The following is a 17,613-nucleotide window of genomic DNA, read 5'->3' on the forward strand; positions in this document are numbered from 1 at the left end:
GGCCGGACCGAGCGAGCGGCCGCGCGGGAGGCGCATGTCGCGGTTGGCGCGCGTGGCGTGAGGAGAAGCGGCTGCCCGCCCCCTCCGCCTTCCCGTCTCTCCTCCCCGCCTCTCACCGCGACCGCGGAGCAGCAGCACCATGTGGGCGCCGCCGGCCAAAGCCCGTAAAAATATCAACTACGACGACTACGAGGCCGATACGTCAGATAAAGAACATCAAGAAGCAGTTCAGCGTATCAACGCAGCACAGAATGAAATCGACATACTTAATGAAGAAGCCGGTGAAGAGATTCTGAAAATCGAACAGAAATATAACAAACTCCGCCAGCCATTTTTTCAGAGGAGGTCGGAAGCAATCGCCAGCATCCCACATTTCTGGGCAACAACATTTGTCAACCATCCACAAGTGTCTGCACTGCTTGAGAAGGAGGATGAAGAGGTGCTGCGTTATTTGGCAAGAGTCGAAGTGATGGAATTTGAAGATATCAAGTCAGGGTACAGAATAGATCTCTATTTTGACGAAAACCCTTACTTCGAAAATAAAGTTCTCTCCAGAGAATTTCGTCTGAATGAGAATGGTGAGCCATCTTCAGAGTTCACTGAAATCAAATGGAAACCTGGAAAGGATCTGACAAAACGGCCAAGTCGAACGCTGGCTAAAGCCAGCAGGAAGAGAAAGTATGACGAACCAGAGAGCTTTTTCACCTGGTTCACTGACCATCCTGACGCGAATGCAGATGAGTTAGGAGAGCTCATCAAAGAAGATATTTGGCCAAATCCTCTACAGTACTACCTGCTTACTGATTCGGATGATGATTCGGATGAAGATTCGGATGATGATTCGGATGATGATGATGATGATGATGATGAAGAAGAAGAAGAGGAGGAGGAAGAAGATGATGATGATGATGATGATGATGAAGACAACGAAGAGGAGGAGGACGAAGGCGAAGAAGATGAAGCTGATGATGACGAGGAAGAAGTAGAGGAGAAGGAAGGTGACTAATGTAACACTAATGGATCCCAACCTTTTTCAGTTTTCTCCAGTCCCTGGGAGCAACTTGCAGTCTCTTTTTCCCCCTCCTCTTCCTCTTGTGCTCATTTGCCCTGTTTTTCATCTTTTTTAATGTTTGTTTATTTTTCAGAGAGAGAGACGCAGCGTGAGAGTCGGAGGGGCAAGAGAGCGAAGGAGACCCAGAATTCCGAGCAGGTTTCAGGCTCCCGGCCCTCAGCGCAGAGCCGGGCGCGGGGCTCCAAGAACCGTGAGATCATTACCTGAGCCCAAGTTGGACGCTTAAGGACTGAGCCCCCCAGGCGCCCCTCATTTGCCCTGTTGTTTGAAGTCTCTTCTCTCTCCCTTTGTACTGTGGTTCTCTACTTATTGGGGCGGGGGGACACCTTGAGCAGAATACACGAAATCTCTACCCCTTTCTATTCCAAGTTCATTTTTATCCCTTTTAAGGTTCTGTCTCAACAAAAACTTCATGGAATCTACACTGCTGTATTCTGTGGGGAAAAAAACCAGAAACCTTCTGCTCCCTTAGCTCTGCTGGAAGCTGGAGGGTGTTAGGCCCCTGTGTAGTAGTGCATATTAATTCTAGCTTTTTTCCTCCTTTCTCTGTATATTGGGTGCAGAGATTACACTGTGTCTCTGTGTGAATGTGGACAGTTAGCATTTACCACCATGTATCTGTCTACTTTCTCCTGCTTAAAGAAAAGAAGAAAAAAACTTTAAAAGATGGGATTATAGAAGGCCAGCAAAGGGTGGTTTTGAGATGTTTGGGTGGATTGAGTGGGCATTCTGACAACATGGCTTCTCCTTTGGCATGTTTAATTGTGGTGTTTAACAGACATCCTTGCAGTTGAAGATGACACTTTTAAAATAAGATTCTCTCCTAATAACCTGAGCCATGCTACCCGGTGGGAGAATCAGCAGAACCTGTAGGAACTTATTTGGAATTGACATTCTCTTGTAATTTTGTTCTTGTTTATTTTTCAATTTTCTTTTTGTTTTGCTGGAAAGAAAAGATGATGCTCAATTTTAAAGGTTAAAAGCTTTGTTACAATAAAACTAAATTTGTACAAAAAAGATGTGATGCTTTTCTCTCAGAACAGATATGTTATGATTTTCCAAGTATGACCTGTATAATGTATTGTCAAACTTTGTCACCCTGACTCCATATTTTTTAATACACACTTTGCAGAGTGACCTCAGGGCTTGTGCGGGCTTGACAAAGGGATCTGAATTACTGTATTAAGGTCTTCAAATCTGGGAACCATCATGGGTACAATTTGCCATCAGCTTCTGAAATCTTCCACCTCAACTGGGGTACCAGATTGCTCAAAAGTCCGTTCTAATTATGTTGTGCCCTGGATTTGTATCTCAGATTGGTATTTTTAAAAATGGGCCTTTATTTACCTGGATATAATAATCATGCCTGCCACCACCATCAGACAGACCTGGTGCTCTCATGCCGACCACACACAGGGCAGTTGCTGGCCTGTCTTCACTGACACTATGAGATGGGGCTGAGAAGACATAGTCTCAGACAAGAAATCCATACTGGTGGTAAACTCCAGAGTACTTTTGTCATAAAGTACTAGCTGTTTACCATATAGCTCTCAAGCGAGGCCTGTCCTATCTGTGAATCTGGGTGAGAATGACGGGCTCGGCTCTGCTAAATGCCATTGTACACAGAATAACATTTTGGGAAGCTACCTAATGCATCAGCTTTTAATGCTGTAAATTATAGTAGCTAAAATTAAATGCTAATTTTTCAGAGATGAATTCATGGGCAGCCTGGTCAAATTCAAAGCTTTTTAATGCATAAAACTTTATAAATGGAACTATTCCATCGATAATGAAAACCTGTCTAGATGGATAGTATGTAATTTCTGCACAGGTCATGTTTAATAATACATCACTGTATGCCAGTCAGGAAGCTTGCTCCAATAAAGGAACATAAAGATTTAAAATTATATACATATAAAAAAAATAAACTCAGGTAAGCAATTACCAAGTGTCAGGCACTCTGCTGAATGCCTGAAAAGATGACATAAATTAAAAAATGTTCGACCTCAAAGGGCTCTCAGACCAGAGGGGAAATGTGTTTATGTATTTTGAAGACTATGACCAAGGTACATACAAAGTACTATGAGTAAAGAGTGATCAATTAATTCACTTTGGTGAGGTTAGGGAGGGCGCCACCCAAGGAAGTGGCTTTGGAGCTTGGTCTTCAAGGACGAAGAGAGGCAATAATTGCTAGTGTTTATGGAGTGTCTACACTATGTTAGCTACTGTGCCAGGTACACATCATATTTTATTTATAATCCTTACATTTTGTAATTTCTTTATCATTTCTTTTCATTAATGAGGCTAATAAAGCTTATAAAAGTTACCTTCCCAGCGGGAAAAATGTAACATTTGCTGATATCATGTCTTGAACTAATGCAAATACACATTTAATTCTCACAACAAGCTTAAGAAGTGGGTATTGTTAACATTTTGAATAAACAAATAGGCTCAGAGAGAGTAAATTACTTACACAGGCAACACAGGAATTAAGAGGTTAAACTATGATTAGAAGCAAAATCCATCTGCCACTGCACAATAATACATCCATGTACTATAATAAAATGTATGTGTATCTGGGATAGTTGGAATGATGGTAATATGCTATTTGTTGAGGTACGCTATATACATTATTTCATTTAATCCCAACAGTGTCCACATGATGATTGTCCTTTTTACAAATGTAAGAAAACTGAGGACTACAGACATTATGACATAAGGACATAAAGTTATCAAGAGTCAGACAAGGGCTTGATGGGTATATTATGTTTGACTGCAGAATATATGTAACTACTGTAATGCTTATCTATGTAGAATAAAGACTTTATAAAATAGCCGAGGCACAGAAGGCTATTCTAGGTAGTAAGAATCACAGAGCCAAAGGCATAAGTGTAGCAGTGGAAAGTGCACACAGGGATTTTCTAAGTAGTTCAATACAGGCTGTGAGTAGGGAATTAGCACCCCTAAGAATCACCTCATAAGTAAACTCTATTGACTTGCACTATACTATATAGTAGTCACTAACCATCAGATGGCTGTTGAGTATTTGACATATGGCTAGCCTAAATTCAAACGTGTTATAGATGAAAAGTACACACTAGATTTCGATGATGTAATAGAACGTGAAAAACCTAACACTTTTACAGGAATTACATGTTGAAATGATGTTTTGGATATACTGGGGTTAAATAACATTAAAATTAATTTCCCCTGCTTCGGTTTTACTTTTTTTTTAAGTTTATTTATTTATTTTGAGAGAGAAAGAGAATCAGAGAGAGAGAGACAGAGGGAGAGAAAGAATCCCAAGAGGGGCTAGATCTCATGAACCATGAGATCATGACCAGTGTCGAAATCAAGAGTCAGACACTTAACTGACTGAGCCACGCGGGCGCCCCATATTTACTTTTTTTAATGGATTACAAGAAAATATAAAATTACATATGTAGCTTGTATCATACTTCTACGGGACATCATCTCTAGAGACCAACTCTAAAATATATCTCAGTTCTTACCCCTCCTTGATCTCTTGGCAGTACTTCAACAACCTAACTAGTCTGTGTGCTTCTACATGTGTTTATTTCCAATCTATTCTCCTTTTAAAAGCCAAAATAGCTTTTTAAATATAAACCAGATCATGTTATTCCTCAGCTTATAACTGTCTGCTAACTTCCCACTGCACTGTAAGTAAAATTCAAACTCCTTACGCCATAGCCTCCAAAGCCCCCACATGACTTGAGGCCTGACTACTTCTCCAAAATCAACTTGTACATCTTTTTCTTTAGCCACTCTGCTCCAACCATGCTGGTCTTTCAGTTTCTTTAACACACCAAGTTTCCTTCTAACCTCAGGCCTTAGCACATGTCATTCTTTCTGCCTGAAATGCTCCTCCCCTTAGTCTTTACACAGCTAGCGTTTCTCCTTTCAGGTCTTGACTTAAAACCTCACCTTCCCAAAGCAACGTTCCCTGACCACACTCCTGAAACATGTTCCTCTCCTTTGTAGCATTTGGCACAATTTAAAATTGTGTGTGTGTGTGTGGATTATATTTTGTTGCTTTGTTTGCTGACTCCTCCTGTAGACTGTAGGCTCCATGAGGGCCGACACCAAGTTGTATGTCATTCAGCAACCTGAACCTACCAATAGGCATTTGACAGCTATTTGGGGGTTTTTTCCAACTGTTTTTTGTAAAATAAATTACTAATATAATGAATGTCACTACTAAATTCATTTTTAAATAAATGTAAAGCAGACTAAAAGAGATTAGAATATGAATAAAGCCTAATTTTTATAGAACTGTTTGGTCTATTATCACTCATAATATTAAACAAAATAATCTTTAGGAATTAAATATAATGTTTAAATATTAAATTCTACTGAGGCAACAGAAATATTCTAGAAAACCTCGCATTTGGGAATTCAAAAACACTACTTAATATACTGCCATTCCAATTCATCTAAACTTTGTCACAAATAAAATGACAAACCGTAAACATTTTAGGCAGGAGTATAGTCGCCCTTTGTGCAGTCTCACCCCATTCCAAATTATTTTCCATACTACTGGGTGGAAGTGTTTTTTCATAAAATCTTTCAGATCAATCTACATCCCGAAAAGGATGAATTAAAAACAGTTAGTCAAATCTACCATTTCAAAATCTCATGAGGAGAAAAACACCAATATCATACAGAATATCAGTGATAAATCATCCTTAATCCAGACATAAAGAATATGAAAAAAAGAAGAAAGGCATCCTAAAATGTCTTGCTCTTCCACTAACCTCAATCCAAAATCAAATTCTACTAGTTATTACAATACTAGTTAGTCAACAGAGTGATTATCGTAATAAATTAACAGTTGTCAAGTGCTAAGAAATTAGTGTTTCTGTAATATAAAGTCAAACATTTACATTTTACTACTAAAATATGAGTAATATTTAATATTTTAAGAAAATCCCAAATTTATTCTAGTATCACAAAATTCTATGATGGTGATATGATTTTAATACTGGGCCAATCAACCTAAATATATTCAGTACACTCAAGATTAATAAGTATCTTTGACCTACAGAAAAGACATCAATCTTGAAATGAGACAGTAAGAATATTGAGAATATTACATTACCTGTCTGTGAGAGGCTGAGAGGGCATCCTTTTACTCAGCGATGGAAGATCCAGAGAATCTGGTTTCTTATCCATTCTGCAACATGCTTGGATATTTAAGTATTTAAATATGTGTACTTTACCCTTTAAACATATCTGTCAATAAATAATTGAGAAAATAGATTTAATTATGTAAGTCCAAATATAAATGTCACCTACCAATTTATATATATATTTATTTATTTATTTATTTATTTATTTAAGTTTGTTTACTTTGAAAGAGATAGAATGCAAGAGGAAGAGGAGTAGAGAGAGAGAGGGAGAAGGAAGACAGATAATTCCAAGGAGGCCCACAGGGTCAGCACAGAGCCTGACGTGGGGCTTGAACTAACCGAACGGAGAGATCATGGTCTGAGCTGAAATCAGGAGTCAGACATTTTACCAACTGAGCTACCCAGGTGCCCCTATTTATATATTTTAATAACCTTAAATTATGGTGAAACATCACAATCATAATAGATACTTTACATATTTGAATAATTTGTACTTCTGACACTTTATAAAAAAATCTGACGATACCAACTAAAATTCCAATGCCATTTCTATTCTTACTAGAAAAAATAAGTTAATTTTTCTGTGTATCACTAAAGTTTTTATGTTAAAAGTACAAGAAACCACTAAATAATGTAAAATCTATTATTCAAAAAAGTTGCTTTTTTATTTTATTATTTTATTTTTTAATGTTTATTATGAGAGAGAGAGAGAGCGCGCGAGCGAGCAAGCATGTGTGAGCGGGGAAGGGGCAGACACAGACAGAGTCACAGAATCCGAAGAAGGCTCTAGGATCCGAGCTGTCAGCACAGAGCCAATGGGGCACTCAAACTCATGAATCTCGAGATCATGACCCAAGCGGAAGTCGGATGCTTCACTGACTGAGCCACCCAGGCGCCCCTCACAAAAGTTGCTTTTATAAGAAAAAAACTGAAAATATATTCACTGTAGTGATGAGAACTGAAAAAAAATAATAACCCATGTAATTTTTTAAAGTAATCATCAGAACCACTAAGTCGTTTGGTCTAAACACTGGAATAAAGTTAATCAAAATAATATAAATACAGGAAAAATGAATTTGTTGAAAAGTGTGATCGTAGGCCAATTAGAATAAAATAACTTTTCAAATGGTCACTTCAACTAAGATAATGTTCTGAAAGGTTACTTTCAATGGTGGTGAAGAAAAGGGATAATGAGAGGTAAAATACTATGTGAAAGAAAATATTCTATATAAAAAAGACAATGAGCAGTAAGAAAATGATAAGTTAACTTCAGTCACCATGAGTGGCATCAAATAAGTATTTCTCAAAAACTATAATCATGGGGTGCCTGACTGGCTCAGTTGGTAGAGCATGCCATTCTTGATCTCGAGGTCATGAGTTCAAGCCCCACATTGGGTATAGAGCTTACTTTTAAAAAATTTTAGGGGAGCCTGGGTGGCTCAGTCAGTTAAGCCTCCAACTCTTCATTTCCGCTCAGGTCATGATCTCATGCTTTGTGAATTTGAGCCCACATCCGGATCTGCGCTGATGGTGTGGAGCCTGCTAGGGATTCTCTCTCTCCCTCTCTCTCTGCCCCTCCTCCTCTCATGTGTGTGTTTTCTCTCTCTCTCTCTCTCTGTCTCTCTCTCTCTCTCTCAAAAATAAACATTTTTCAAAAGAAAGAAAAATAAAAAAATAAAGTTTTTTAAAACTTTAAGCAAAAATGTTTCGGGAGGACTGGCTAGCTCAGTCGCTGGAGCATGGGACTCTTGATCTCGGGGTTGGGAGTTCAAGCCCCATATTGGGTGTAGAGATTACTTAAAAAGTAAAATCTTGAAAACAATGCTTTGTTTTATGTATGGTCTCACATAACCTATGAACCTGCAAAAATAATCAACAAAGAAAACGGTAAGAAACAAAGAAAAGTACATTAAAAAAGTAATTAGCATTCCAGGTAAAAAGGAAGAATGTTTCTTAGATAATTGTAAGAGATACCAAATCAGACGTGACCACTGAAAAACTTCATTTAAAAGGAAAAACTTCTGAGCTATTAGAATATAAATACATTACCATTGAAAATATATCCCTTTATCTGTATAAACCAAAACAATTATCTTTCATTACCATATTAAATACTGGTCAATTCTTTTTTTTCGTAATTTTTTTATTGTAGTAATTCATGTACATAGTTTTAAAATCAACGAGAATTACAAAACTGGTAACAAAAAATTAATCCCTCATTCCACTCCTTTCAATCTCCAAGACCTGGTCCCCACATACCAACTCTTTCAGTTGCTTTTCTGCTCTTTACCTTCATATTTATCAGTAATACAGCTGTACCGTTTTACTTCTTATAGATGTTACTTACTGAGGTCTTACTAAGGAAAATGAAGACTCCGATTTCTTACATACTCACCACCCACCACTATCACATATGATCAACACCAGCCTACCATCCTCCCGTCTTCAATCCCATCCATTTATTTCCTCCTTCAGAAGGATAGCCTAGTGGTTAGAGTACAAACCCTGCAGTCAGACTGCCTTGCTTTGAAACCAGCTGTACCCACATGCTAGCTATGTGGCACTGAGTAAGCCCCTTAACTTCTATGCTTCTGTTTCCTCAGATGTAAAATGAGATATAATAACAGTACCTGCTTTACAGGGTTACTGTAAGAATCAAATAATTTAATGCATGTAGAACATTTCGACAGTGCTGGGAACATAGTAAGCACTAGGTATATCTCTGCTATTATTATATCTATGTCACGATTTCTCACTAAATCAAAATACAGTGTTATGACAGGAAAATACTCTGCTGAGGAAAAGAGTGATAGACATCTCGCTGCTGAGTTATGGGAGACAATGGGAGAGAATCTCCCTACACCACAGAATAAACCCCAGGCTTCTGCTGAGGTACGGGAGGGCCACTCATGTGGCTACAGAGCTAAGGGCAAAAATCTCGAGGGTGTAAATCTTAAGACCTGTAATGTCCAATACGGTAGCCACACTAGTCACATGAAGCTATTTAATCTTAAATTAATCAAGATAAGATTAAATTTAAATTTAGGCTCCTTAGTCGCACTAGCCATATTTCAAGTACTCAATAGCCACGTGTGGCAAGGGGCACTAGGATTCGGACCACACAAATCACAGAATGTTCCTGTAGTTGAGAAAGTTCTGCTAGACAGCACCGCCTTAGACATTCTACAGACTTTCACAGTTTCAGGTTTTCATCCCTCTATTCTGCTTCAGGTCTCCTCCAATACCAAGCCATTCCCAGGCTTAACACAGGAAATCAGCCTTCTTTGCGTTGCCCTCTCCCGTAGCAGACCCAAGTTTCAGCTTTCCCCGCGCTGCTAAGGCAGCTACCACCAGAACCCCAGCCTGCCTTTATTTGAATTAGACACAGCAACTTCTTTGGAATGAGTGAAATGCACCTTTGTAGAAAGAAAAAGGCAACCCTTCTTCTGGAGTAGCTTGGAAGTAGGTAGGGTGCCTGCTGGCATTTCACTGCCATGTGCCTCTTCAACCAGATACTCTCATGCCAGTGTAAGTAAAGACCCGAGTTCCCACTATTTCATCTATCTTCCATTTTCCAAAATTCTGTTGCTTGTCTACTTGTATCTTGTTCTTTCTGATAGGATTCCATCTATGGGTGTTAAGAATGTGTTCCAATCAGGGGCACCTAGGTGGCTCAGTTGGTTAAGTGTCTGACTTCGGCTCAGGTCATGATCTCACCACTCGTGAGTTTGATCCCCGAGTCAAGCTCTGTGCTGATAGCTCAGAACCTGGAGCCTGCTTCCGATTCTGTGTCTCCCTCTCTCTCTGCCCTTCCCCCGCTCATGCTCTGTCTCTCTCTCAAAAATGAAGATATGTTTTAAAAATCTAAAAAAAAAAGAATGTGTTCCAATCAATCATACAACAAATGTCAAGTAGATACATACCTGAGTAGGATATGTTCTTAAAAGAACACTGACAACAGAATTATATATCTGAGCTTTCTAAATTTTCTCCAGAAGCTAAGCTAAAACTCCTACCAAAGTGAAAAAGGCACTTCTCAGAAAAAACTCCTTTAGACAATAAGGCCTCAACAACAACTTGACTCCTAATTCTGATGCTTTCTGATTTAGCAATCTGATTGATAATGATGAACAAAAATAGAAGAAAGTAGAAGTATTTTCACTACAAACCTGTGCTGGTGGTACTTGCAATGGATTGTTATCCAAAATCATTACTTGTAAATGATGCAGCTTCCGGTAACAAACTGGAATTTCAGTCACTTTATTACAAGAGAAATCCAGCTTGACTAAGGGAAGATCTCCTAATTCTGTTCAGAAATGAAAAATAATTAAATTAAATTGCACATAGTTACTCTCTCGTTCATTTTAGTAAAAATAATGAGCATCTTACCATCTGGTAACACATGAAGATTATTTCTTCTTATATTTAGCTCTCTAAGTGAGTGCAATTTTCCCATTTGTTGGGGAAGGACCTGAATCTCATTGCAGCTGATATCCTGAGGAAAATAAGAAAATAAAATTACAAAAAACTAACTGAGAAATACAGACATATTTCCATTTTCAAATTAAAGTGCATGGCAAATAGCTAGCAAAAGCTACCTCAAATGTTGCTTCTCTAAAAATGTATCATGTGGAAGGTTTCTACTTATGTTTCATCATAAAGTCAATGGAGCATAGTTAACATTTTTCCGTGCAAAACTGTGAAGTTATAACTTAGGACTACATAATTCATTCCTTTGAAAATTGCAACTAAAGACTTCTCTCACCAACCAAAACCTGAAGTAAGGATAATCCAGGTGCTTCTCATTCAGAGGTAAAATAAAAAACAACTATCAATCACTTTGATAATCTGTCAATTATAGTAGTTTTGAATCATTCTGTTGGGCAGAAACTCAGAAAGTCAAGGATTTACAGAGGTGAGCTGGAGAACCCAAGGCTACAGTCAGAATCAATTTAAACCTCTTTCTCAAAGGGATACAAAATAGAGGGTTTACAAGCTCAAAACTTTGTGGCTCACATCATAACACAAAGACTTTCTAGGAGATCTGAATCAGAAATGTCTCAAGGTTAAAATAAAATGCAACTCTTGATTTAAAGGAAAATGATATCATTTTCCGTAAAAGAGACAACTTAAGCTGTGCTCTCCTCTTCCTCCCCTCAAAGAAAAATCTGCATCAAGAGCTCATACAGCAATCATTCCAGACATATGGCAAATGAAATTCACATTCTACTGCAACTTCCCCCAATTTCCGACTTTCACTAGAAATGATATCTGCTTGAAGGGAACAGAGTGGCACACATACTCAGTTTTATCAAAAATTAAAAAGGCAGAAGGGGGGGCGCCGGGGTGGCTCAGTCGGTTGAGCGCCGGCTTTGGCTCAGGTCATGATCTCACGGGTTTGTGGGTTCGAGCCCCGCGTCGGGCTCTGTGCTGACAGCTAGCTCAGAGCCTGGAGCCTGATTCAGATTCTGTGTCTCCCTCTCTCTCTGACCCTCCCCTGCTCACACTGTCTCTCTCTGTCTCTCAAAAATAAATTAAAAACATTTTAAAAAATAAAAAATAAAAAGGCAGAAGGGTAAATTCAGAAGAATGTTAAAGCCACGTAGGGAAAATTCAATAGAGCTAAGACGATTAGAAAAATGTATCTTGGAACACCTGAAGGTCTCAGCTGGTTAAGTGTCTGACTCTTGATTTTGGCTCAGGTCATGATCTTATGATTCATGAGATCAAGCCCCAAGTCGGGCTCCACGCTGACAGCATGACGCCTGCTTGGGACTCTCTCTGTCCCTCGCCTGCTCGCACGCTTGTGCACTCACTCTATTTCAAAATAAATAAATAAACTTAAAAAAGAAAAAGAAAAATGTACCCTACATACTTCTTTCAAACTATATGTAAGGCACCTTCATTCAACAACATATATTCATCAAATACCATTTGTTAAACCAAGTTCTAAGTGCTGAAGACACACCAAGAAATAAAGCCAACAAGAATTCCTGCCTTCATAGCTCCTTATGGAGCTTATATTCTAGCAAGGGAAGTAGATTATATAATATGACAGGTGATATGTGCTGTGGAAGAACAAAACAGCAGGGTAAAGGAAAATGGCAGCATTAATAGTAACAGATAGACACTCCAGCAATTTAGATTGTCTGAGGCAGAAGCTGATGTTTGAGCAGTACTGTCAGAGTTGAAAGTATGAGCCATGCCAATATATAAGAAAGGAATATAAGAAGGAACAACAAATGTAAAAAGGCTCTTAAGCAAAACGTGCCTGGCTTGTACTAAAGAAGAGCAAGAAATTCAGCGTAACTAGAAGAAAGTGGGCTAGGAGGAGACTAAACTAGGGGGAGGCGTACAGCTTAGGCTTTTACTCAGAGAGATGTGGGCAGGAACTAAAACCTTTCAAACAAGTATGACATGATCTGACTTATATTTTGACAGGATCACCTTTGCTGCTATGTTGAGAATAGGCTATTATTCAAATAAAAGATAATAAAATTTTGGGAAAATGTCCTTTATATTAACTACTACTGCTTCCTACAGAAAGTATCTAATACTGGAGAGTTCCATTAAAAAAATCTATAGAAATTTGACAGCTGCCCAGAAAAAATAAACACAAACACAAAAAAATGACCCACTAACCAATAGGTACTCTACAAAATACTCTGCTGGGGACTGGTGACCTGAGGATATTTCCTAGGTTTCTAATTATAGGAGTGCACTGTAGCTAGCCACCACATTCTTGGGGAATGGTGTCGTGGGAAATACTCCAATGACAGGTAATACATAATACCCACAAATTGATTGTGTGATTTACAATTATCAATTAGCCATCCTAATGCTGTCTATCCATGGTTACTGATTTCAAGAATTTAAATAAAAACACGATAGCTTTATAGTGCCAGTAAAATACAATATTTAATAGTTTAAAATATTCTATTTGATAACTAAAAATATGAAAATAATTCTAAAAACCCTAAATATTCTTAAAATTTTATCTATCCCCAAACTATCTCATGTAATATAATTTAGAACATTGGGCCAAAACTGAATGACAAGAAAAGAAAGAAAAAGAAATTACATACCCAGAGATTCTTAAAGTATAATATTTATAAAATCTTTAAAAACATTAAATGCCTAGGGGCACCTGACATTTAGCTCAGTCAGTTAACCATTCGACGTTAGCTTCAGGTCATGATCTCATGATTCGTGAGTTCAAGCCTCACTTCAGTCTTCTGCACTGACAGTGTGGAGCCTATTTGTGATTCTCTCTGTCTCCCTCTCTCTCTGCCCCTCCCTGATTCATGCACTCTCAATCTCTCTCTCTCTCTCTCTCAATCTCTCTCTCTCTCTCTCTCTCTCTCTCTCTCTCTCTCTCTCTCTGTCTCTCTCTCTCCTTCAAAATAAATGAACTTAAAAGAAATACTAACAGTGTCCAGGTCAAACTAAATATTGGTCCCCTTTTACTATGAATTTGTTAAATCACATCTAGAATTTTCTGTTCACTTGTGACTATAATGTTTAAAGAGACCTTAATAAAGGGAAACAGTTTCAGGATAAAAATAGCTAATAATAGTGGGGCACGTGGGTGGCTCAGTAGGTTAAGCATCCGACTTTGGCTCAGGTCATGATCTTGCAGTTCGTGGGTTCAAGCCCCTGCATCAGGCTCTGTGCTGACAGCTCAGAGCCTGGAGCCTGTCTTCGGATTCCGTATCTCCCTCTCTCTCTCTGCCCCTCCCCTGCTCACGTTCTGTCTCTCAACAATGAATACATGTTAAAAAATAAAAAAATAGCTAAAGATAAAAAGTAATGAAGAACAGAAATATAGAAAATATGGAAAGGAGTAAAAGTAATAAAGATGTTTAAGTTACAGAAAAAGTGGCCTTAGAGTTTGGTGAAATGGAAAGTAAACACATGACAGATTACAAATACTTGAAGGGAAGAAAAGTTGTCATAATCTATACTTTTTCACATGGCAGTTCTAGAACCAATAGATAAAAGTAATAGGGGCATGTAGTTTAGTTCAAAATAATAAAGATAAAAAATAGAGTTTTGCAAAAGAGAATAAGGGATGCCTCAGTGACCCAAACACAAAGATTTAACCACTACTGAAAACATCCAACTAGATGTGTCAGGGGTTCCTGCATTAGGAAGTGGTTAAAATTCTATGGTTCTAAAACATGGCCAGACCAAGATCAAGGCAGTCTCTTGTGTTATAACTCCACATGGCGGGTATTCATTAATGAATAAAATAAATGAATGACATTCCTGAAGTATATGTTCATAATATTCTATTTGCACATTAATTTGCCACTGATGAATCATGGATAAGTTCCTCAAGAAAACTTTTGGCCCTCCACACATAATAAAGTCATACTTAAGAATACCTTCATTTTTTACTGTTTATCTATTTATTTTGAAAGACAGACAGAAAGAAAGCAAGACAGAGAGTGTAAGAGGGTGAGGGACAGAGAGAGCGAGAGAGAGAATCCCAAGCAGGCTCCATGCTGTCAGCACAGAGCCTAAAGTTGACTCAACCCCCCCACAAACCATGAGATCATGACCCGAACCAAAATCAAGAGTCAGACGCTTAACCCACTGAGCCACCGAGACACCCTGATACTTAAGAATACTTTTTAAACATCTATGTATTGGGAAAGCATTACTCAAGATAAAATAAAAAATAAAAATAAACAGCAAGGTATATTATGTGAGGTGGAAGTGTTGGGGAGAAAGAAATGTAGTCTGTCTTTCAAAGTCCTTCTAGATGGACTAAGAATCCAAATGACAGGAGACAAATTAAAAGGAGAAAACCAAATTCCGCTTTTTAAGTATGGAGAATCCATACAAACATGAAATTCCAAAGACAGGCAAGAAGAGGCTTATGTGACATCGTGAGCTAAGGAGAGGGGGAAGAGTCCGGGGACACAAAGTAGGAAGACCATTATTAGTAGGAAAGGGAGAGATGTTTGCAAAACAAATTGTGCAGGGTTATTCAAATAAGTTTCTTAGGCAAGGAGCAATCTCTGTTCATAACACCTTTCCTGGTGCAGGCTCTCCTTTCCACTGAAAATATAGGCAGTTGAGGGGAAGGTAAAGAACTTTTCTTCAATCTCTTGGTTTGATTGCTTTGAACTTAAAATAATCATGCCAAAGTGCCCATCTTGGGGTGGCCTGTACTCAGCCCCTATTGAAGTAACAGAAAGATGAGAAAAATGGGCCGATGTTCTGAGATATAATTAGTTTCTTTCAAAGTTCAATGTCCTTTAATATCTAAAATGTTCTGTATCAGGTAATTACTTAAATTAGCCCTTTATTTCTATAATCGATTGTATATAATGGCCTCTTTCCATTTATCTTTGTCCCAAAAGTGTTATAAAATCACATGAGAATACAGAAGAGCAAGAGCTTTGTTCATCCTACTTTCTCTGAGGCTTTCATAGCAGCCCCTGCCTAAGGCCTTTACTGTCCCCAAAATGCACAGACAAAAGCTTACTGGTTTGAAAAGTATTTCTCAAAGCTTATAAGCAAACCTTCTGACCTCACTAAGACTGAGAAACAGCCAGGCTTCTATTGTGGCTGTGAGCTAACATCACACATAAGCAATAGTATCTCCGAATTTTCCTCAGGTGATCATAGGCATTTACCATGTTATTCTTTAAAAAAAAAAAAACCACAGGGGCACCTGGGTGGCTAAGTTGGTTGAGCAGCCGACTTCAGCTCAGGTCGTGATCTCATAGTCTGTGGATTTGAGCCCCGCATCTGGCCCTGAGCTGACAGTTCAGAGCCTGGAGCCTGCTTCCAATTCTATGTCTCCCTCTCTCTCTGCCCCTGATTGTTCTCTGTCTCTCTCGCTCTCAAAAATAATAAACATTAAAAAAATCTACAATGAAATTCCATAAAAAGCAATCTTCCAAAATAGATGTTATGCATATTATACACGATATATTATACACGATCAATACCATTTTACTCACCAATTCCATTAAATCTTTTAACTTCCCAATTTCTTCTGGAATGGATACCAGCTTATTATTACTGACGACCAAAACTTTAAGGGGAAGATCAAATAGGTATTTTGGCAATGTTGATAAAAGATTTCGACTGAAAGGAATAAGAAAGTCTCGTTATGAGATATGTCTAAAACCTGTGTTATGTTGAAAAAGAACAAATCACCTGAAGTCAATAAAAAGCTTTCACCAAATAATAATTATCATTTAATGAGTGCTTACTTTCTATCAAGCTAAAATCCTTAAATGTACTATATCATTTAATACTCACCTTAACCCCGTAAGACAGGTAGTATGCCTGTCTTGATTATAAAAAATGAGAAAACAAAGGTTCAAACTGTGTTCAGTGACTTGCCAGTCACAAGAAACTGCAAAGCCTGTGTTGTTACCTATGATACTGTCTTACATACCATCAGTTCTCAAAACCCAGAATCACTCTTCTGAGCTAGAAAATGCCAGAACCTTGTTCTCTGGTATCATTTCACTGCATTCAATACCTCCATGCCTCTACCTAAGGAAAGGTCCCAAGGGTAAGTTTGCATAGATCACCACGTTCAAATTTATGAAAGAATGACTAGGGCTACATCTTCAAAAACATGTAGGAACCCTACCCCACTCTCTTTTCTTATTAGCCTATGGTATAACAGCCCACTCACGCCTTCATCTCAGTTCAAAGTTGACAGAACATTCCTATCTCTGGGGATACACTTAAATATAACAACAACTAACATTTACTGAGTACGTACTATATAGGTCAGGCCATGATCGGAGTAGCTCGCATGAGCTAATTTCGCTAACCCTCACAACAACCTACCTTAGGAAGAGAGATAATATCATGATGCCCATTTTATAGATAAAGAGTCACTCAAAAAGAGATTAAGCAAACTGCTCCAAGTCACACAGCTGGTAAAGAGGGGAGCGGGATTCAAATCTGGGCAATAAGATGCTGGGGTTGTTCCCCTCAACTGACTGTGGGTCAAATTTACACACCAATGCATACTGACCCAAATGACCCCTGCCACAGACTCAATCTTCATGTTCCCCACAAAATTATAGTGTTGAAACCGAATCCCTCATGTGATGGTATCTGCAAGTGGGGCCTTTGGGAAGTGATTAGGTCATACGGGTGGAGCCCCCATGAACGGGTTGAGGGCCCTTATTTTAAAAAATGGATTTTTTTTTGGACTTCTCTTTTTTTTCCAATGTAAATATTTATTTTTTATTAACAGTTTATTGCCAAGTTGGTTTCCATACAGCACCGAGTGCTCTTCCCCACAAGTGCCCTCCTCCATGACCAGGACCACCCTTCCCATTTCCCCCCCCTCCTCAGCCCTCAGTTTGTTTTCAGTATTCAAGAGTCTCTCATGCTTTGCCTCACTCC

General features: G+C 38.5%; 2 protein-coding genes across 3 annotated transcripts in view; one reads left to right on the forward strand and one right to left on the reverse strand.

Annotated features, from left to right (window-relative positions):
* Nucleotides 1–17,613, reverse strand: part of LRCH2 (leucine rich repeats and calponin homology domain containing 2) — a 109,616-nt gene that overhangs the window by 57,026 nt on the left and 34,977 nt on the right. For both annotated transcript variants that reach the window (XM_029930866.1, XM_029930865.1), the window contains exons 3-6: nt 16,200–16,326; nt 10,612–10,717; nt 10,392–10,528; nt 6,192–6,325 (exon numbers count right to left, since the gene is read on the reverse strand). In XM_029930866.1, coding sequence (XP_029786726.1) covers nt 6,192–6,325; nt 10,392–10,528; nt 10,612–10,717; nt 16,200–16,326 — 504 coding nt within the window. The remainder of the gene's footprint in view (nt 1–6,191; nt 6,326–10,391; nt 10,529–10,611; nt 10,718–16,199; nt 16,327–17,613) is intronic.
* On the forward strand, nt 15–2,089 carry LOC115284182 (protein SET-like). The gene is made up of 2 exons (XM_029930867.1): nt 15–998; nt 1,146–2,089. Exons 1-2 carry the CDS (start codon nt 140–142, stop codon nt 1,277–1,279), a joined length of 993 nt encoding a protein of 330 aa, XP_029786727.1. The 5' UTR covers nt 15–139; the 3' UTR covers nt 1,280–2,089.

Source organism: Suricata suricatta, chromosome X (genome assembly GCF_006229205.1).
Source record: "Suricata suricatta isolate VVHF042 chromosome X, meerkat_22Aug2017_6uvM2_HiC, whole genome shotgun sequence".
Taxonomy (NCBI): domain Eukaryota; kingdom Metazoa; phylum Chordata; class Mammalia; order Carnivora; family Herpestidae; genus Suricata; species Suricata suricatta.